The sequence below is a fragment of the Saccoglossus kowalevskii genome, chromosome 12 (assembly GCF_978046115.1).
Source record: "Saccoglossus kowalevskii chromosome 12, keSacKowa6.1, whole genome shotgun sequence".
NCBI lineage: Eukaryota > Metazoa > Hemichordata > Enteropneusta > Harrimaniidae > Saccoglossus > Saccoglossus kowalevskii.
The window spans coordinates 34,252,955-34,276,106 of record NC_140652.1 but is presented as its reverse complement, the minus strand read 5'-3'; the positions used below and the strand labels follow the sequence as shown (position 1 = coordinate 34,276,106).

Here is a 23,152-nt window from a genome sequence, read left to right as displayed (position 1 = left end):
AACACAAGCTATTATATAGTATTCCCTATTTTGAGTGACGTATCACTAGGAGTCCACAAACTTCAGATCTTCTGTGCAAATCAAAGACTCAGATTCCTATATTTCACATGGATGTTACCCTAATATTCAGAACTTGTAATGGTTGTCGTTTATAGATTGCATATGTGATTTGATAGCATACCATGTACACAGTGATGATTTGTGCTGTGAAATAAATCATTAATCTACTGAAAACCAAGCGACCTGACGGTCGAAATAGGTCCGCTGTTTTCATTATCATGGAACAAGAATCAGTGACGTGGCATTGTGGTTGTAATATTCATAGTCAGTCATTTAGAAAACATTGCAGTTGCAGTTTCTTGCAGTTGCAATTATGAACTTTTATAGTGTTCATAAGGATAGTGCATTTCATTGGACAAACATCATTGAGGCTAAACTTAAGAAATCATGGATGTGCAAAAACCTGAGAAATGGTCGAGAAAAAAAAATATGTTTTTGTTTGAAAATTGTGGTCATGTTTTTGAAATGTTATCTTTCCTGATACGTTGTACATATATGTAATTGTTTTGTTACACCCAAGAACAAATGTTCAATAAATCTGTGCAGTAATAATCTTATGATCAGGTATAAAAGAGTCAATTACAAATGTACTCCAGTTTTACATAAGACATTGCTGAATGCAAGATCAATTGTTGTGCCATATATGTGGTGGCTTCTGAAATAAGCTGAGAAGATCTAAAAGTTGTTTCTAATGACTGCATCAATGTTCTATTTATAATGACCGTCCAAATTATTATGTGTGCAATTTAAGGGACCTGATATAAGCAGAATAATCATCGCATTTTTCATCAAAAATACCAGTTACTTAACTCACTTGTGCTATTACATATTCAAAGTATACTTTAAAGCTGTATTATGTTTTATATTTAGTTGAAAGCTCTCTGTAAATAGGGCTTACGGTTTTGAACCAGTTGTCAAAAATAACATTTTTTACCAAAAATGAGAAAAATGTTCACTAAAAATCCAAATTTGCTTATTTTGACACCAGTTTAACAAATCTGACCATCCAACGTATCATTGCTGGAAATATGAAAGCATTTGGACTTATGGTTTCGAACTAGTTGTCGAAAATAACATTTTTTACCAAAAATGACAAAAATATTCACTTAAAATCTAAATTTCCATATTTTTACACGAATTTAACAAATCTGACAGATATATATATATAACAATTTTTTTTTAGATGGTGCCGAGCATTTTATAGTGGAACTCTGTTAAATCCAATAGCAATGTAAATCAGCATATATTTTTACTTAACTATAAAATATACAAATTAGCAATTGTCTCTTATAAACTTTACGCTTTGACCTTTTGTTTTGAAATTTTCACAAATGATTGACAATGTGTTTATCTTCAAAACGCCGTAGGGGCATTGTTTTTGGTTGAACAGTGTTACAACAATCGTACAGACAACTAGCCTGGGTGTTAATTTATGCATAAACTTGAATTAGTGAAATTTGAGCTGCTGCCCAGGTAGACAGTTTTCAAGACGAAACTTTCTTCATAGTAAACGAATGTACCCGTAAACCAATTTTGACAGGAAACAGAGACATGGTTTAGAAGCGAATTTGTTTTAAATCACTTTTGACCAAAAAAAAAACATTTTTGTGCATATTTCAAACTACAATGTCCATAAAAAAAATACTTACAAAATTTTAAAATTCATACAATAAGCTTTCTAAAAATATATAGTTATGTGGACAAGGGAGGTCATCTTGGTTGCCTAATTAACTAATTAAAATACCTGTCTGGTAAACTGCATCTCTACCTTAAATATCAATTGGCCCAAACCTAATAATCCCCTTATATAGCTACAATGGTATGTTAATGATTTGTAAACACAATCACTTTTCTATTTCAAAACAATATTCCTTCCATGAGAAATCTCAACCCAGGCATTTGGGATGTGGGATTCAATTAGTCTCAAAAATTGAATAATGCTGCCTAGCACAAAGGGATGGCTGGACAAATGTGAACAATAAGATACAGTATTGTATTTATATATGCAATATTATGCAATATTCAAATGCTGCACCTTTCACAATATGAATGATTAAAATATTAAATGAATGAATTTTCAGGACAGCTGATTCCAAAACTATGGTGAACACAATATATTAAGGCATGCCTGAAAAATGATATTCTTCACTTCATGATTTTAAATGGTAGAATTTGAACAAGGTGGAACTACATTTACAATTATCAGACATTAATCTTTCTTGAACTTCTATAAAACTAACAATTGCTATGCAATCTTCAATTTCAATTACCGGGGGTAGTTCACATTATTTTGTATCTTTCTCCAAGCAACCCATAGAGGGCACTGTGTATTTAAAAAACATTCACTGGTTTGAATTCCAGTGGATACTAAATAGAAATATTCATTAGATTAAAAATTCACTTGTTTGAGAAAGGTAACTATACATTCTACTGTTAAATCATGGACCATTTTATTAGGTTCATACTGTCTATCAGCCATCCAAATCAGCTACTGGTAATAATTTAATCTGATTTATGTACATGCAGCGGTAAATTTGATAAAAATCATTAGCCACATTTTATTTATTATAAGTAATAGAGATGACATCTATTAGTAAAATAATTTGATTTTCAATAAACACAAATTAGAAACATACATTGATCATTATTGAGAAAAAAATTGTAGCACCTGATGGTTACCAAAAGAAAGTTGTTGTAAAATACATTGCAGTAATTAGCCTGTAGTAAGCACACCAATCACTGTCTTCCTTTTATTTTAAGGAACTATTCAACATCATGAAAGATGTTTATTCCAATCACAGTTTTGAAATATAGGTTCTGTCTTGTGTATAGGAATGGGATTGAATGTTTTGATCACTGAAGCAATATAAGACCAAACATGCTAAAACAGAAACATGTTATGTTCTAAGATATCAAATTTATACTGCTCCTTATACCGGGGTATAAACCACTACTATACCAAGATAATAATGTTTAAAAATTACAAAGGTATGAAGTATTGTTTTAACGACAACAATAATACACAGTCACCTGAGTTAGCCAGTGAAATTTGTTTACGTCTAATGTGGAAAGAATATTACCCAGTTCTTTAATGCTGTGTTCCCCAATCTTAGAAAAAAAATTTACCCAAAAACACTCAGGTCTAGAACAAGTAATATCAGGATAACCTTACATTTATTGAAACATGTCAAATTCCTGGAGAGGAATTAAACTGGTTTTATACAATTGTACCAGTTAAATGCTACAAGCTAACATACTAGATGTTAAATAGTACATTGGAACAGTACATGCTTCAATGCCCCCAGACATCACTACCTCAAACAAGGATTAGCTGAATTAAAAAATAAATTAATTTGTCAAATAATTTATTTATTCAACACTAAAACGAACTACAGTGAGTTGTTCTATGGTCATATAACAATAAAAATAGATAAGATAAAATAAAATAAACTACACTAAGATACAGTAATGTTAATCAACTACACAGAATGCTAAATAAAGCTAAATAATATTACAAACACGCAAAAGATCAAAATAAACTTATACGGTACAATACAATACACTAGCTAATATTATTAAGAGGTAACAAAACCACATTAAAATCACATTAGAGTCATAATTATGGTGGAAAGAATATTTTTAATTTTGGTGGAGCTGCTCACATCTCATTTGCATACATTTTTGTATGTATTGTGCAGTTCTTATTCCTGAACAATATTTCATGATTGCATTGAACTTTTCTAGTTCATTTAACTTCCTAAAATTTTGTATAATTTCCTTACAGTACTTGAATAATTCAATTCTGTGTGTATTGTACAGACTGCAGTCCATAAGGAAATGTATCTCATCTTCAATCTGCTTTTTAGCAGTGTTTACAGACCCTTTCATTCCTTGGAGTTCTGCAATGCCTGCCAGTTTCAATATGAAGTTTGTGATCAGAGATTCTGAACTGGCATAGGGAGTGTCTCAGTTAAATATTACTCATTGTTATTAAACATTTTTCCATTTTAAACTGTGTTTTGAATGTTCTATAATTTTCCAATTTGTTTGTTCCACCATTTGCTCTGTTGTCATCAAATAGAGCTTCTTTCCATTTTATTTTATAATTTTCTTTCAGTAAAGCAGAGATAGTCTTGGTTTGGTGTGGTTTCTTTTTTTTTATTTGTTGTTTTATTGCCTTATCAAGATTGTTGTCACTGATTATTTTGTCGACATTTCTTGTCCACCTAGTTTTTACTGTATTGACCTCATCAAAGGTGCTTTTTATTAACTTGGGCGTCTATGGAAGTTTTGATCTGAGCCAGAATTTAATTATTTGTGTGATAATTTTTATGGCAAGAGGGTATCTTCCCAATTCCCCTAAGATTGCAAGCTTAGTAACATTCTTTTTAACCCTCAGAAGTAATCAGAAGAAAGAATAGTTAACAGTTTCAATAATATCGCTATTTTTAGTGACTTCCTCTCCCCATACTTCACACCCATAGCTAATGATGGGTGCTATCAATTTATCAAATAGGTTTAGAGCTATGCTTATTTTGAGGTTTGAGACAGAATTGAGTGTTTGTTTTAGTACGAACTTGTACTAGTGTACGTTTGTTTCAGTAATAAGCCTTCTTCCCTATACCCCCTCTAGATAACTATAGGCGTCCTTAGAAGGGACATACGCAATTAAATTGGGCTAGGAGTGGTATGGGGTGGTGGTTTTGGTAAAAGGAGCCCCCCCCCCCCCCGTGTTGGAGCACAGGAACTATGATCAAATTTGAAATTTTAAACAGCAACCAATATTCTTCAAGCTGGTATTTTTTTTTTAGATTTTATTTTTTCATTCCGTTTGACTGTTTTTTCGAGTTTAAAAAATATGAGCTGGCTGGAGCCTTCATCCCTTATTTCTTAAACTAGATACCAGCCGATAACACCCCCCCCCCCCCCTCATAGGGATTGCGTACAGTTGATCAAAGTTCCTGGGCTCCGACTGGTTGGAGGGTCACAAGTGTTCATAGCAAAAATGTCTGGAGAGCATTTATAAAATAAAAACGATTAAATAATGTTGGGCTTAAGTTACAGCTCTGTTTTACTCCTGAAGAGTATGGAAATCTATTTGTTATTCTTCCGTTTAACAAGCTGTCGAAGATTCGGGTCAACGCAACGAGTCCGATGCCAATAAATATTCCAATAAATGTCAATAAATCCTACGTTCATAAACATGAATAAACATGCAAACTGAATCGCTATCTCGCGAGGCGATATTGGTTCAAATACTGCGTCAGGAAAACGTACGATTACTGGTAAACGCAAAACATCAAGTACACACTGCGAAGAAACCGAAAAAAACTAACAACTAACCTACCAGCCATTTTGTATAATGCAATATGGGTAATATGTAAAGTAGGTCGTATTCGTGAGGTCCTATTTGAGAGCTCCCAGATACGACCCAATGTGGCGTGCGCATAACCCTTCTCCGATTGACTGGTCGTTGCTGAAGTTGTTGGTTATAAATAGCTAAATTTGTCTTTTTTTAAGCGTAGTACATGAATAATTGCAAGTGGGTTTCTCGACCAATCACAATGCTCAATTGCCGGACTTTAACTACACTAAATGACCTGTTTTACAGTGAGTTTTTCGAGTCAAATATTTTAGTTTTATACCATAAATGTCCAAGAACATTTCCGATACGCCCTTGTTCTCAAAAAATGTGCTTTAGATTTTTTATAGCATATTCTGCTTGGAAATCCTTTCTTCAATTCCGAATTTGACATCACTCACTGAATGTCTTCAATTGTACGAAAATGTCCGAAAAATATATATCGATAGATAGTTTGGGCGGTGGATTTTAAGTCGGATGACGCCCTCCTACCCGGGCTCTTGAATATACAGTCCTTTCGTGTTAAATTATCTCGGCCTGTGGTCTTTCTATTTCAGAAGAATTCTAGTAGCCGGCTTTTATGCTATACTTAGACACTAACATTCCCTCCCATAATCATAGCATTAGTAACACCTTTATTGACTTTCAGGAGACTTTGAACTAAATCGGACATTCTGATCATATAATGCAAAACGTACTTTTGAAAAAACAAATATCATGGACTCGAAATTTATTAAGATCCGAAATAAAATGTTTAATTTGTTAATAACAAGCAGAATCAATGTCCAATAAAACATATCATAGATAGTTCTTGATAGTTTATAGTGCCGTGCACGGTTTTCACTGAACAGGACATCTCCCTCCATAAAAAAAAGTTGTTTAAAAGTGTTGATGGCGCTTGTCGGTAGGTAAGAACGCACAAAGTGGAGATAACACGTCACTACACACTTGTGGTGCATATGGTCATGTATATTTAGTTGCTAGTTTTATAAGCTGAAACAATGCCCCACCCCATAGTAATGTGTAAATTAAAAAAGAAACTACCATGCTTTAATCTCATAAAATCTGATATACGTTACACGCAGAAGATAGAGTTAGAAATTTCAAATAGAAGACATACAATGTCCATTTTCCTGTACAAGTGGGGAGACTTCAATTGTTAATGGGTATTCAGTGTCTATTTTGTATGGGTTATACTAGCTGTGACATTTGTTGTATGTTGACATTGTGCTATAAAGAATTTCTATTGTATGGAATAAAAGATAGTTAAACCAAAAAAAAAAAAATATGTTCATGTATATTTAGTTGCTAGTTTTATAAGCTGAAACAATGCCCCCCCCCCCATAGTAACGTTGAGGCATTTGCCTCTGAAATTTCTCTCAGACTGAAGCCTAATTTCTCACAATCTGGTGAAAATAAGATTTGGTAAAACACAGTCCGTTGTGGAGGGACTGTGGTTAAAATAATATCATTCATATCTTTTTCATATATTCTATTATTTTTTTTTTAATTTATTTGCTGGTATTTTTTTTAAGTTTTGGTAATCGCGAAATTACTAAAACATAAAAATACCAGCAAATAAATAAAAAAAAATAATAGAATATATGAAAAAGATATGAATGATATATTTTAACAAAGAAAAAACAAATAAACTAGGATCTTATTTTAATCAGATTGAATTTCTCACAAATTTAACTTCTATTTCTGATGAGCTGATATAGAATTAGAAATCCTGCTTCATTACATTAAAACAAGGCATGAACTAAATGTTCTATGTGCGTTTATTAATTACTAACTATGCAAATTAATGTTTTTTATTCGTTTTTTTTTTCGATGCAGACGCAGAGAACATAAAATTATGAGCAATAAAAAAATCTTTTGAATCTTTAGGCAAAAAAGTGATTAAAAATGTACATTTATTCTCACAAAGTGGTATTTTGTTTGAAATGCCAACCAGGCCTGGTGTGTTGACGAAAATGTTATGTTATGCCATAAACGTTTTGTCCAATGATGAAAATGTCCCCATTCCGTAACTAGTGCGTGTGTCGACATCCTGAAACGAGGGTGTACTAGCCAAGTCATCTGATTTCGGGACAAATCTAGAGTCACCCCCATACTGCATAAAATCATCCGTATTTTATGGATGCGTTTTGTGTATAATGTATGGACTTGAGTAGCCTGACATACATGTATGTGAGTGGCGCCGGCCTGTGTTGAGTTTGGAGCACCGCAGAGGGCGCAACTCACCTAGTAGCCTGACAATGTCGCGTGAGTTGCGCTTCGTTGAACTTGAATTGCATCACCATCAGTAGATGAATAACATTCTCATTGTTTTCTATATCTCAATATCTCATGATTTTGCTCAGTGACAAAATTACGAAAATGGCCTTTTCACTAATTGTTCTCATACGGGTGTTTCATTGACCTTAATTGTTAATGGTCAACAAAGGTTCGTACGTAGGGGTGGGGGATTCAAGCCATATAAGTTACAGCGCGTTTAGCAATTTGTTACGTGAAGTTTATTTTCTGTTTTTAATGTTTCATTATCATTCATATTTTGTGAAGTTTAAACTGACTTTTTAATTTTTGTTATTTCTATTCATTACTATTAGCGAAGTTTTTTTATATTTTCATTTATGTATCTATTTCTGTTTTACGTGTTTCATTTTCATTCTGGCTTTGCGGTAAATCCAGTTTTACTGCATAATTTCATTAAAATGTCTGAATCGTGATACATAAATGTTGTTTGTTTGTCAGTTAGCTCTATAGTAAATAGCACGGAAACCCGGAAGAAAATAAACAGAGGCGGGGCCGAGTTTTTGTCATTGCACACACTTGTTTATGTATAAAGGTAATACCATGGAGGTAAAAGAGTGTTTTTACCTCCAGGTATTTTTGAAAAACAATGCGAGATCATTGTTGTCTGGAAAACACTAAAAACACAAAAACAAGTTGGCAGTGATAAAAATCGTCTATGCGCGCACATGACAGAAACTTATTAGTTTCGTTCTGCTTCAAAAACTACAAAGTAGCGTGAACCCAAAAAAGTACGTGACATGACATCATTTTGATACTACGTCAAGCGCGTACTTTTCCCACTTAGAACACCATTGTCGTATTTCGCCATCATTGTTAATAGTATTTTGCTATTACCTTGTGAGTTGTTATTGTTTGTTCAATCGAAACAGCTTTGAACTCTGACCGATCCACGACAAGGTGAATTGATAGCTAAAATTGATGACAACTGCCAGCAAACAGTTTAGTCATGCCATCATCCTGGAGTGATTAGATCAGTGGAGGATTGACCGTTCTGTGCATTAGAAATAAAAGTAACGTGTTTTCCAGGAATACTTGATCTCTTCAAGTTGTGTACACCCTCGCCACCTCGTAAAGATTTCCGTACCGTAGCCCACCAACCTGTGAAGGAAGGTACCGGTAGTTTAGTAATGCTGTGTTCCCCAAACACGATAGAAACTCCGATCATAATGAGACTGTCAGCAATGTAAATTGTACTGCATTAGCATTTTTGTTTTTAATTGTATGTGAGAGACGTAGAATTATTTCAATATCTCTTATTGGAAGGTATCGAAGGAGTCACCGGCGGCAATAAGTGCAAGTCGCGCCAAGGTCAAACCTCATACTTGTGATTTCCATTTGAAGAGCGCATTAGATTGTGGGAAAATCAATATTTATCAACACAAATGTCGCACATGCGCAACGCGACGACTACTAGTACCGCGCTTTAAATATAATCCTCTTGAATTTTTTTGAAAAGCTGGCTAGCATGGGAATAGCATTAGTACCATTCGGGAAGACGTGTTTTTTTGTGATAGCAAACTCCATTGTATATTGTAAAACCATTTTTATTTTCAGTGGCATTTTATTTCACTATATTAATGCTTTGCACATATTCGCCGACTTTCAATGTCAAGCATTTGCTATGGGAAAAATGAGTTATGTTATTGTTATTTACATATTTATGTAGATTCAATTAAAATCCCGTGAATAATTAATGTCGAGTTATCCGAGTTTGAGCAATATACCCCCGTCAATTCCTCTAGGCCAATATTTCAGCAACACCTCCTAGAACATTGAGGACAAGAGTAAATGTTCAAAATGAACATTAAATACAATGGCGTTATGGGCGCTTAGCCCGAGCTAAGCGTTCACGCACACAGTTCGTTAGTCCGTGCTAAGGAACTGAAGCGGGTCTTTAAAACGGGCCAGATTTAATCCGCCAGTGCTAAGCGTTCACGAACGTTTTCTTTAGAACCACAGTCCCTCTACTAGTAGAGTGACTGTGTTAGAACGGACTAAGGAATTTGACCTCTTAGCCCGTGCACCGTCCCTCAACTGGAAGGTGGCCCGTGCTAAGAAGCTGTGCGTGAACGCTACTACAGTCCAATGACACCATGGAATAGCATTCTTTCGTGTGTTAAAGTTACTTTTAGAACAATTCCATAGAATACAAGTAGAGTATATATATATAGGCTTCTAAACTAAATAAAGGAATTAATCTTTGCAAGTTGCGCTGCCTGATGGACTGTGCTCCAGCCAAGCCCCGGTAAGATTTCTTCAACTTATAGATTGATTACTAGTATATAGTACTAAAGTAGATGTATATGACTATATATCACAGCAGTAATTCAATATTGGATTTATGATAATAAATATTGTAAAAGTTTTGTCGAATAAAGGTAAAAAAAACAAGGAGTGTAAAACCGACGCGCTGCTAAGCTCGGATCAATGTCACGCGACGTGGACGCACTAATCTTCACATTTCCTAATGCGTCGCTTACCACATACACAGTCCCTCAACAACCTCAAGGTTAATATTGTTGAGGGACTGTGGTGCCACCTAGCGAGTTCAACGAAGACAATCGTGCTCACAAAACGTTACTGCTGGGACGGAAATGAGACCCGGCACTTGATCAGACTAGAACAATCCTTGATCACACGACCAAGTTTGTTACACGTGAATTCATTTATCTGGTACTAGTACATTGTACTAGTATTTTTTACGAAAATTACAAATGCGTGTCGGGAGTTTTGTATGGCTTGAGACCATATACCGGCCCCTGGAAACACGTATACAAAACTGAAACTGAAACTCGCAAAAATATTCACACCTCGTATTTTCGCATTGTCATATGACGTTGCCATTTCTCAACGTATACGATACCATGTACAAATTTCCTTTCTTGTGTTCAAGCACAGATCTGTTTTCTAAGGTCAAGCTCGCCAGTGTGTGCAGTGACAAATAATGAACAAATAAAGACGTCCCGTTATAATCAAAGCGGTGTTAGATTCATCTTGCTTCCAAGGAACGTTTGTTTCGGGTCACGGTTGATCCCTATAAGTCGGCAATAACAAACCGTGCGATTCGGACGATGTGTTAGACCAGGGTTTGTAAAGATGTATAATAACAAGGTTATTACGAAAATACCTCAAAGTATGCACTCAGACAGTACGCCGCGCATCGACCTCCGCTGCGCGTCGGTTGATACTCCAGCTGTACTGTCTTCGTGCATACTTTTAGGTATTCTCGTAATAACCTCATAATATCATGGCGTATGCGACCCCATTGCTAGACGCTGTGACAAAAAGGCCGATGAACGGCAAGCAGTACAAATACTAGTATTTAGGCCATTGCCCCTTTGGTCACCGTTGGTGGCGTCTAATAACGATCAGTGATCGCATAGACCCCGCGGTATAAATATTATTACTAGTAGATTGTCGTTATTTTGAGATGAGGTGCACCGATGCGTGTTGATGGGGTTGAACTGTGATAGCATTAGTAGTCCAACTCTATTATATCTCACATCCTGGGACTTTCTGTGGTTCAGGTTCGTAATTTTGATGAGCTTTTTCCAATTATTTACCAAAAACAGTTTCCTTAAAAAGGCAAAAATTGAAGTATGATATCAGATTGATAATTTTTTGTCACGTGACAATGCTCAGCAAAAGTGATAGCATTTACCTATTCACGGCGCAGAGCTACCTGAATGGAAACTCATGGATTGAGCCTGATACGTATTACACCGTGACATCGTTCTCCTGGGGCCTGGGTCACTTCCACTTTCTAACAGGTCGCTTAGTTTTTTTATGAAGTAATAAATTTAACGCAAACTGGCGTAAACGCGAAACGATGAGCGATTGTTTCACTATTTCGCATTTTTGCTATATTTTGTTTTATTTTCGAAAAAAAAAAACGTCGACCTTGAAGTTGTGTCAAGTACGTCCAGGGTCCACCCACGGCGTCAGTTCTAGCTCAGACTAGTAATTACTAGTCAGAGGTTCTAGAGAGATCTCTGTCTTCGGCGCAGTATTCGGTAAATAATTAACCATGAAAACTACTGACGTCATCTGAACAATTGGAGGCTCGTCGCCTGATTGCCGTATCTGATTGGCTACAGCGGACAGCGCCTTCTAGTGACGCACAATGATTTGTTCTTTTGTACCACATGACTGTGGGTGTGTTCGTAATGGAACGCACAGGCCGCACAGCTGATTACTAATCTGGATGCCTCTGAACCGAAAGGTTAGTGCCATTTTTTTTCTCGTTTTTTTCAGTGACTTTTTTGTATCCTCACTAGCACTTTTGTTCATGATAGTGTGTCTTCGACGCTGTCGTGTCATCAGTGCTGCCATTTTCTTGTTCAGACCTCTTCCAAACTGCATGACGAAATCGGGCTATCGTTAACGGCAAGCGGTAAAGACCGTTCGATGCAAAATGCTTTGTTCCATTCTCTCTCACGGCCGACCAAAACAGTTGACATTGAGATTCTTGTACTGTAGCAAGCTTTCAGTCGTCATTTGCATTTTATTTTTCATAACTTATTATTTTATATTATGTGTATTTGTTATATGCCGGCATATTTATATTTTCATTACTGTTTAAAACTGGCGTTTTCCACCGAGACATTCAATAATTTGATGCTCGCACTTCCCTGTTTTATTGTATGTGTTGAAACCCACTCTAGTCACTATTACACAACAGAAAAAAAAACCCACAGAGTCGATCAGATGATATTGAATTTTCCGAAATCGCGCGGTGTCTATAATGTGTAAATAATGTGGTGGTAAATATCCCAAATAATATCAGATAGATCACTCTCGCGTTGTGCTATTGCATCATCCCCACGAACACACAGTAAAAGAGTGATGGATTTCTCGGCCGATTTCTCAAATTGGAAAATCTATATTATTTTTTTAATAAGAACAGATTTGATTAATAGTTGACGATTTGCCAGGTGTGTCGCATATCTGCATACTAGTAATACGATTTATTGATATGGCAACGTAAAAACAGTGTACTTTACTGGGTTGGTGACATAAGGTGTGAACACGGGATTTACGCCCAAACAACAGCACTAGGACAAATAACGACGACCTTCCATTTACACTTCGCGAATGACATTGTTCAGTGTAGTCTCGTAAATGTAGATACGTTGATAATCCACTATGATATGCTGAAAGGGAGGGGGGTTCAAATGTATTTACGTGTCAAACTTATGAAATAATTCACATGGTGCTACCCGAAAAAAATAAGTCCAATAAATCACCGATTGAGTTTCAATATAAAATACAGCCAATGTGTACAAAGGCAGATTTTAACCGAGGCATTGCATCATCTCGGGCGGTGACTCACATAGTGTTTTACAATGGGCGGTGACTTGCTTCTTTCCATTCACCGAGTTCAGTGTATTTATTGGCCATGTCAACATCACCCCATTTAGCATCATGCATTAATTTCCCGTCGTTAATTCCAATTTCATTTCCTTTCATTGTTTTCTGATTTATTCTGTTCGGCATTCTTCATCACGGCCTTGACTGGATTAATTCCCACTCTTTTTGTAAATCTCAAAGCTGTTATTGTTCAATTATATTTCGCAACGAGCTTGGTATAAGATACTAGTGTTTCGCAATGACCGCGTTTCCCCGTGAAATAAAAAATTTCACTGCTTTGACGTTTTCAACATTAACATGAAATCTGCATACAATGGGCGCAGCTGGGGGTGTGGTTATATTGACGCAGTGCGCGTCTGTAGCTTTGAATATTCAAACACAGCACATTTTTGTATTAATTAATGTTTGCTAAGTAGCCAGGCGGTATATTTATTTACGTATCAACCCGATTTTAGTTAGAGGGTAGATGTTCCCACGTGAGACGTTCAAGGTTAGAGCGAAAACAAAATACCGTAAACATAAACATGTGGCAATCATGTGACCTACTCCGTTTGTCACGAGATTTATAATAACCAATCACATGGTAGCGATATATTTCGGGGTACTGTGAGTGAGTAACTACCGTCACCGGAAACAACAACATCTGCGTTTTCGATGTAATTATAATAAGCCTAAACCCTGTAAATACTCAGCAATTTTTTAAAAATCGCTGACACAGCATTTTACAAGTGGCAGCTGTGGGAGATTAATTAAAATTGTGATTTCATTGTAGCTTACTTTTGTAGAATATTCGTAGTTATTTTTGTCCCAGTTTAAAAATCACTGGCATTAAATTGGCCGTAATCCTGATAATATTATTATAGCGGTCATGTGAGCTCGTAATAAATTTATTTTTTACCTGTTGATCATAATTTTAGTACAACATTTTGTACATTTTTATTATGCATTTTTTCAACATTTTTTCCGTCAAACTAACAGATCACATTCGCTGGCAATCCATAGAGCAGGCCACTAGTCTATCGCCGTAGTAATTACCATTGAATGAGGATGTGGCCAAAATAGACGAAATATCAAGTCCAATAGATACTACTATATAACAAACCATCTTTTGTAAAGGCGCATATTCTTTAACAAAATGGTCATAGACAAAAACGTATTGTGTTTCTAACCTTTATAATAATATACGTCATTTTGCGATTTATATTAGCTTAGAATTTATGGTTACACAATGTCAAAGTCGATGTTTGTATGTGAGGGCGTTGTATGTGAGGGCATCTGTATGAATGTTAGTTTTCATAATATTGTTAAACATACGCCATATTTCCCAGTTGTAAAATCTGTCGCTGTAAGACGGAAGTTACTTCATTGAAAAACAGTATACTTATGTGCCGCTATATAGGGGTCATTTTTTAAAGTCAGTTTTCGCAAATGTAGTGCCTTCTACCCACTGGTATTTCAAACTGTAGCCTAGAGCTACGGTGATATGGAAAACGGCGACATAAATCTTTGCCGATGATTATCATAATATATGTGACCTTTCGGAGGCCAGTCGGAGGCTCGTCTCGTCCTTGAAAAGTGATTGGTTTAGTTGGTCACATGTTTAATCGATCGACCCGTAAACATGTTTTTTACTCTTTGGCTGTCAGTAATCATATCACGTGTCCTGACCGACTTGATATACGAGTTGTAATGTTCCAGTTCATTCCTTGGCCATTATAATCCGGGTTGTTTATCTATCAGTGGCTGCTCAGAAGGTGTGCCATAAACAGTAACGTGATTGGCTAATAATTATCATGTGACCCAGATCATATTTATGTTCCTTCGTGACAGTTGCCAGTGCACAGCTGCATCTGATCTGTTCCAAAAAAAACAAAACAAAAATGCGAGTAATCAATAACATTTTAATATTATTTTCAGTTTATATCTGATTTACAAATGTAATTGTATGTGTATCCTGAACAGTTTTTGTCTTTATTTCAGAAAACATAAGGAATTGATGGCTATTCGTCGACAACAAAATACTTGCTCAACATTCTTAATGTTACGCTGTATATGTCAGCAGATAATGACATTAACGAATCACAGTAATTATTATTGTGAAGACGATTTTAGGGAAAGAAAATACTTGTAAATAGTGTCTATAATAAATATATATATATATATATATCTCCTAGTATATAGGAAATCATTTAAAAGGTGAGTTAATTTATATATCATCGTGTATTAATATTTGTGTGTTCATTTATTCTACCATATAAGGTGATCCATATTACCATATGATATGTTACCATATTAAGATTACTATATTACCATATAAGGTGATCCATATTACCATATGATATGTTACCATATTAAGATTACTATATTACCATATAAGGTGATCCATATTACCATATGATATGTTACCATATTAAGATTACTATATTACCATATAAGGTGATCCATATTACCATATATGTTACCATATTAAGATTACTATATTACCATATAAGGTGATTCATATTACCATATGATATGATGTTACCATATTAAGATTACTATATTATCATATAAGGTCACTAGTGTAACCATTAATTTTCTAATGTTCTATTAAAAATAAACTCTAGTACACATAATCACCAATATTTCAAAAAAAAAAAATTCTTAATTTTGAAATTTATCATCAGTTTTAGATTAAAAAAAAAAATGTGTCAAAAAAACTATTTGTGTACCATACCCCCCCCCCCCAAAAAAAAATAGGGCTGTAAATGTTTGTCTTATCTTATCGGCTGATTAAAAAATCACTGGCATTCTTTTCAATGATTGCTGCTATCAAAACTTGGGGCTATCAAAGAGCATTGTCAATATGTCAACAACATGTTTGCATGCTAGTTATATATTTGATCACAGAAGTCAATCATTATATTGCCTGCTTGCAAAATTGCAGACTCAGCAATTTATATAGGTCATCGGTTTTATTTGTGATTTAAACAGTGGATATGCTTTAGATTTCCCCTGTGCAACACACAATGGAAGTTATTCAGTTTACCCTGTGTGTGTGAATGTCTATGTTTGTCTTTGCATGTGTCTGTCTGTTTGTGCATCTGTCTGTCTGTTTGTGAATGTATGTCTCTGTGTGTGTGTGACGTCTGAAAGACGGACAAACAGATATCTGCATGTGAATGTATGCCTGTTTTTCATTTTGTAACAACTGAGTCACTGTAACAATTGCTACTCAATTCATTTCAGTTGTGACATCTTATAGCAAGGGCTGTTGAGAAGGCCCCAGTATTTTATAAACAGTCCTCCTGTGGCCAGATGACACGAGAGTAAATACTGATAAAGTCTGAAATTTAAATAACACTCTGTTACATAATTCAGTCAGTTGAATAGTTACCAGTTTGTGTTTGTCATTCCATAACTTAATGTGTTCAAGCTCATTAAATCTTTTAAAGAATTTTTTTTTTAAACCAAATGAACATAATTTTCTATTTATAAAAACGTTATTTGAGTTGATTTTGGTAAAATATTGATGATCCATCCAGCACCTGATGTTTATTGTTTTATCTTTACAGAAAATATCTGTTGAATTTGCAGAAATCAGTGAATATATTTTTGTAGCATACTATAATTAAATCAAGTACACCATGGTTGGATTCAAGCCTACCAATGTACCACCCACTGTTGGTGTGAAATTTGTGGCTGCTGGTACTGCAGCATGTATGGCTGACATGGTCACCTTCCCATTGGACACTGCAAAAGTCAGATTACAGGTAAGACAACATAAATGGCTTGTTAGGAAGGAATCTCATTTGCAAATTGATACTGTAAAAAACTTTATTTTCGCTGGAATTAATTTTTGCTAAAAATACTTTTTGGGTATTTTGTATGAAATTTATTTTCACTGATTTTTGACAACTTGAATGTGAAATATAGGGAAAAAGATATATTCGCTGGATTTTATTTTCACTGAATCATTCCTTCAGCGAAAATAGTAAAAATTAATTCCAAGCGAAAATAAAGTATTCTACAGTATTAATCATATGTTGTGTCTTTTCATGGCTTTGATTACTTTGATTAGAGTCGGGAACTAAATATTTTATAATATTTGAATTTATTCAGTATCTGTACATGTTAAGTTTGAGTTTTCATGAAAAGAAATATTTACATCATTTAACATCAGTGTCTGAATTGCAACCTTGACTGAGATAAAAGTTTCTATTAGAGTACTCAAAACATAAAAACATCAATGTGTACCCAAAAGTGAGTTAACTGAGAGGGATTAGATACAGAACAAAAACCATCAAACACTGACATGGCTTTTACAAACATTCATTGTGTATTTCAATCATAATTTTATTTACCAAAGACAACATCAGTATCTTGAATTGAATAAATTGAAAAAAAAAAAAAAAAAAACATTTTCTCCTTTTACCAGCAATTTGAAAAATATATTTATAAATATTCCTAACCCTTCTACATTTAAAAAAAAATCATGAAAAATAAATTCCATATTGTTTTACCAATAAGACATTTAATTAATTTGAAATTTTGGGTTCATTTGTATAATGGATCCAATCATACAGATAGATAAGTTGAATTGAGCTATTTTTAAAGTTGACAATGGTAGTGAAATGGTAAATTTAGTTTTTAGTTTTCCCCTGGTGTGATTTAAGGTCAAAACTAATATACATGAGTAAGTATTTTTCCACAGTTTTGTTTTAAATGAGCATAAACTAATATGCACTTTCCTTTCTTTTCCTTGTTTCTGTAGGAAAAAAATAAAATGACAGTTAATTTTCACTTTTATTATTACTAAAAGTGAAATGAACAGAAGCAGACCTGAGCATCATGGGTTCTGGATATACACTAAGTTAGGGGGTCCTTAAGCCCCTAAAGGCCTTCTTGGCCACTCATCTTACCCACAATGCTATTTGCTTGACTTTCCAGATCCAGGGTGAAACTAGCGGCAGTAATAAAAGCAAAATTGCAGTGGGTAAAAATGCCAATGTCAAACCTTTATATCGGGGCATGTATGGCACAATTATGACTATTTCGCGTCAAGAAGGGGCACGGGCATTATACAATGGTCTGGTGGCTGGTCTGCATCGGCAGATGGGTTTCGCGTCAGTGCGTATTGGTTTATACGATTCTGTCAAGCACTTCTATCAAAATGCCTCATCTCAAGGTGAGTAATTCTACCTGTAGGGGGCGCTGTTCATAAGTCGTAACAAATACACATGTAATTCACAATTCAACAGGTACTGTGCTCCAACCACTAATCAAATTGTCTGTATTTTTACAGAATACTAGTATTCCACTTACATTTAATTAATACATTGGATTTTATTTATTTAAAAAAAAAGCTGGTACTCTTCATTTTTGAAAAACCTACCAGCGTTTGTAAAGATTATATGTACATGTACAATGTGTTCTCGTGCGAAAACTGCTGCCTTTATTGATAAACCTTTGAGTAATAAATCAACTCTTGTTACCTATCACAAAATATCCTAGCATATCCCCCCGACCATGTGTATTCCAAAGCTTTGAATAAAACTTGTAGCCGAATGTACAAGTATACTAAATCTGTTTAATTAGGAGAGTTTTATTTAATGTCTTGCAATAACACCGATATGTATACGTCAATGTTGAACGGAGATAGCTACCACAGCAGTGTTTATCATTTCACAAATCATACGTTATTATTTTGTTTTCTCAGTTCTACCTGGTGGTTCCATTGTACCTAGAATCTTGGCTGGTATCACTACTGGAGGAATAGCAGTCACTATTGCACAGCCTACAGATGTTGTCAAAGTACGTCTCCAAGCACAAACTGGAACAGAGAAACGTTACCAAGGAGCCATGCTTGCATATAGAAAAATTGCACGTGAAGAAGGAATAAAAGGTTTATGGAAAGGTATGTAAAATAATTTTAATTTTTAGCTTTAGCTTTTTACTATTCAGAAAAAATTAACATACAATATTTATATCAGAAGTCCAGATAGACCAAATAAATTGTATACATTAATCATTAAAATATGACTTATTTTTGTTATAAATACACCTAATTTATGTATGTGTTTGTGCTACTAATAGAGCAAATACAGTATGTAGTTAGCATATTTTTATTTTTACATATTTAATCTTGCAACTACATGTACTGGTATTATATTTATTTTACTCATTATAAAAACAAGCAAAACACTGTTTGTTAGGACCATGCTAGAACTATTAACTGTTGTCATTTGAATTGCTACCATACTTCAATCATTCCAGGTTTATAACTTTACATACAAAATCTACACAAAATTAAATTCATTCACTAACAAATGCAGCTTTGAAGAAACCTTGGTTAAAGTCTGCAGATGCTTGTGTTCGACCGAGCCAGGTTGACTGCAGGGTAGCGCATTAAATTTGATAGAGAGATGGCTATACAGCCCTGTCATGTAGTCCCAAACATGACTTCTGTGGCAAAAATGCACTACCAGTATGTATCAGCACTAGCACTTGCAATTTGCACATATAATAAAAAGAGTCAGAAAGGGCAATGGTGACATTCAATGGTGGCCGGAACTGTCGCCTAGCACAAACATTTAAAAAAAAAAAAAAATTGTGTTTGCATCTATTAAATGATACTAAACTTGATCCCCTTTGTCTTGTATTCACAGGCACTGCTCCAAATGTTACCCGCACTGCTGTCGTCAATGCTACAGAGCTTGTATGTTATGATTCATTCAAAGAAAAGATAATTTCCATGAGGCTGATGTCCGACAATCTTCCCTGCCATTTTGTTTCTGCATTCTGCACTGGCTTTGTCACTACCTGTGTGGCCTCACCTGTAGATGTTGTAAAAACTCGCTTCATGAATTCTAGCGAAGGACAGTACAAAAGCGCTATGGACTGTGCTGTACGCATGTTCAAAGAAGGGGGAACAAAAGCTTTTTTCAAAGGGTAAGAAACATTACAAATAATATTGTAAATTAAATTTTTGTCTACATTTGTCAATCCATGTGAAACTTTGCATTTCCTGAAGGCATGAGTTTTTATCATCAAATCCACTGACTTAAATAACATGGTATTTTGAGCAGAGGTCATGATGGCGACAGAGAATGCAACACAAGGGGGCTCCTTCTCATAAAGATAACAGCAATCAATTTTTTGAAAACTGTGAAAGGATTAATTATTTACTGGGTTTTAATTTTGCTCATTCCGCTGACTGGAAAATGCGCTAAATTAAAACCCAGTTAATATGTAAAATTTAGCATAGAACACATTATCTAAATGCTAAAACTGTGAATTTAACACTCGCTGAATATGCCTGAAATGGTAAATCAGCAAAATTTAAACCCAGTGAAAATTAGTCATTCTACAGTAAGATTTATTGCATATTCTCCTTACAAAAACAGTGTTTGATAAACAAATAAGAGTTGATTGATAATATTCAAATTATGAATAAATTGTAATTGATTTTTTTCTTGTTTATATTTACAGATTTATGCCTTCATTCATGCGACTTGGCTCCTGGAACATCTGTATGTTTGTCTTCTACGAGCAGTTGAAGCGTGGATTCACCCACGCCACTATATCTTGTAGCAATAATAAAAATGCCATATAAATAGAAGAAAAATGCACTACTGACAGCAAATGTACAAGGCACATCTCATTTCTCCTTTCATAAATAGAGCTTAGACATTAAGTAGAACATTCAGCAGTACTTGTTAGCTTTATTGGTGTTGTATGATCAGATTCTTTTCAAGTGTTTTTCTTTTAAGCCTTACCTGCATATCATCACTGACAGCAGTTACTGCAGATGTTGCTAAAATAGCAGAATCCGATGTCTTTTAATGTGAACAAGACAAATCAATGATAACGTGTAGGTCTCTGCCAAACGTGAATAACACTGCTCACATGCTGTGAAATAACTACTTTTGCCTTCATTTACAATTATTTATATTTCACGCAGCATTACGTTCATTGTAACTAATGTCAATTGTTTCAGACTAGCCGATGTCTGAAGTGTTTTGCATATTAGATGTTTTTTTGCATGTTAGATTCTTAGATTGATGATGCGCACAAAAAGCTGAAAAGTTTCCTGCTTTGAAATTACAAAAGGAGGAATTTTTAAAGACTTTATAAACGTTTCAAACAGCACCCTCATGCTGTCTTTAAATGATGTTTTTATACGTAGAACTTTTTTTTCTTTCAATTCGGCCCTTTTTGAACTTCATTTCTTTATTTGAACTCTAAAGGACAGGGTTTTAACAATACCCCATTGTTTTCCAGCTGTGATGGATAATTTGATTGTTATTATTACATAAATTTAAAACGTGTGAAGGGGAAAAAAAATCAATCAATGGTTGCTTTATCATAACTTGAAATACATTTATTACATGCTCAAATTCTGCAGACAAAATGTTTGGCTTAAAATATCATTACAAAAATCATGAACTATGTAACACAGGCATGTATTTCTTTATATATTTCATGGGGGTGGGTCTCGGGGGGGGGGGGTGTGCATATATTTGCAATGTCAGTGAAGCGGTTTACATTGTGAAGTAACTATTATCAGTGGGGATTGTCTTAAATTTTAGTGTACCTAAACGTGTTTTTATTAAAATAGTTTAGTGCCCACAGAATAATAATAAACATATTTTTGAAAAAAATTATTATGTAATGTTTTTATTTCTTTGTCTGCATGTCCTTGGAATACAACTAGACATTACTGTCACCGCCATAGTGTTCCCAACACCAAAACAGCAGCATTACCAGCTGAGTTGCTGACTGCTTTGTTATGCACGTCTCAAGGTCGTTAGATGATTGGAACTGGTTTGTTCGCCCTTGTTTTTTTTTCCTGGATAAATCCCTCAAAATAAGACTCAATATACATACATTGTGTACCTGTAATTGACGCCCTCTAGCGTCGCATGTGTGACGTCAAACAATGTTGTAAATCTCCCCAAAAAAGTGCCTGACGAGGTCGCGTGAGTTGCGCCCTCAACTTTGCTCCGAGGTCAGATACCGGCGAGGGCCTACTCCTACTCGCGCCTACATGTCAGGCTACCCAAAAAACGATACTACCGGTATTATTTTGTTGACTGTCTGCCGCTGATCAAAACCCTTTACTATAAATCGCGCCCTCTGGCGACGAAGCTCTATGACTTCAATGGGTGCACGAAGACAGTTTAAAACGTCGATGTCGTTTCAAACGGTATTCGTCAATGTAGATGACGAATGACAAAACAACCTAACAGTGATCGGCATTGTCTTCACTCATGTTCTCGGGCGGACATCATAATTTACTATCTGTCTCAATATCGAGTGTTTGCTGTCAAATCCAAAAACTCTAATAATCGTTGCTGTGCGGTTACTCGCTGTCACTAGATGCATAGCCGCCGTTCTGTACATATTTAAACTTCAAGTTAGTAGTTAGATGCAGTACCACAGCCAATGATTGCTAACAACCAAGCAACTCCCCGACTGACTCTGATTTTGAACAATATTTGTACCCCAACGTGTGATATTAAACTTGAAAAATAGACTCGATGAAGTAAAATTTTCAGTATGTATTTGAACAATTTGGTATATTACTGTATTTCATAACAATATTTTCAAAACCAGGATAAAGGTCACGTACCATTTTCCACTAAAATGTGGATTTGGTTATTTAGCATCAGACCGTCCTCTACGAATACCAGTTTGGTACGCGATGTGTCCGAAAATTGAATGCGTTGTGTCATACCTCGTCTATTTTATAGTCCTTTACCCTGTGTTTAGCGGAATTTCTCTTTTACAGCGGAACACAGACGCACAAAAGTTTTTCGTCGGTGGCGGCGCTGTTAAATATTTCTAACTTACGGTTTTCTCTATTTATCCCACACGTGTCAAATCGGCGAAGAAATTAAATACAGATATAAAAGCACAATATTCAGTTTGTGTGTATATTTATTACGTATATTATTATTCATTATTATTTTACTAATAGCTAGTTACCCGTGGGACCAAGGGCATGTAACTAGTACACTTACATTACATTTACATTATTCCACACATTTTTCAAAACAA

The 23,152-nt window shown here is 35.0% G+C and overlaps 1 protein-coding gene across 2 annotated transcripts; it reads left to right on the top strand.

The window, feature by feature from the left end:
- Positions 1–11,866: 11,866 nt before the first annotated feature.
- Positions 11,867–20,717, top strand: LOC100378701 (dicarboxylate carrier UCP2-like). 2 transcript variants are annotated; one of them, XM_002730850.4, is made up of 7 exons: positions 11,867–11,963; positions 15,092–15,307; positions 16,666–16,863; positions 18,041–18,278; positions 18,810–19,007; positions 19,759–20,041; positions 20,582–20,717. In XM_002730850.4, exons 3-7 carry the CDS (start codon positions 16,738–16,740, stop codon positions 20,703–20,705), a joined length of 969 nt encoding a protein of 322 aa, XP_002730896.2. In that variant the 5' UTR covers positions 11,867–11,963; positions 15,092–15,307; positions 16,666–16,737; the 3' UTR covers positions 20,706–20,717. The 2 variants fall into 2 exon arrangements, with proteins under 2 accessions (XP_002730896.2, XP_085362727.1); XM_085506601.1 differs by lacking the exon at positions 20,582–20,717 and having other exon boundaries at positions 19,759–20,045.
- The last annotated feature ends 2,435 nt before the right edge of the window (positions 20,718–23,152 follow it).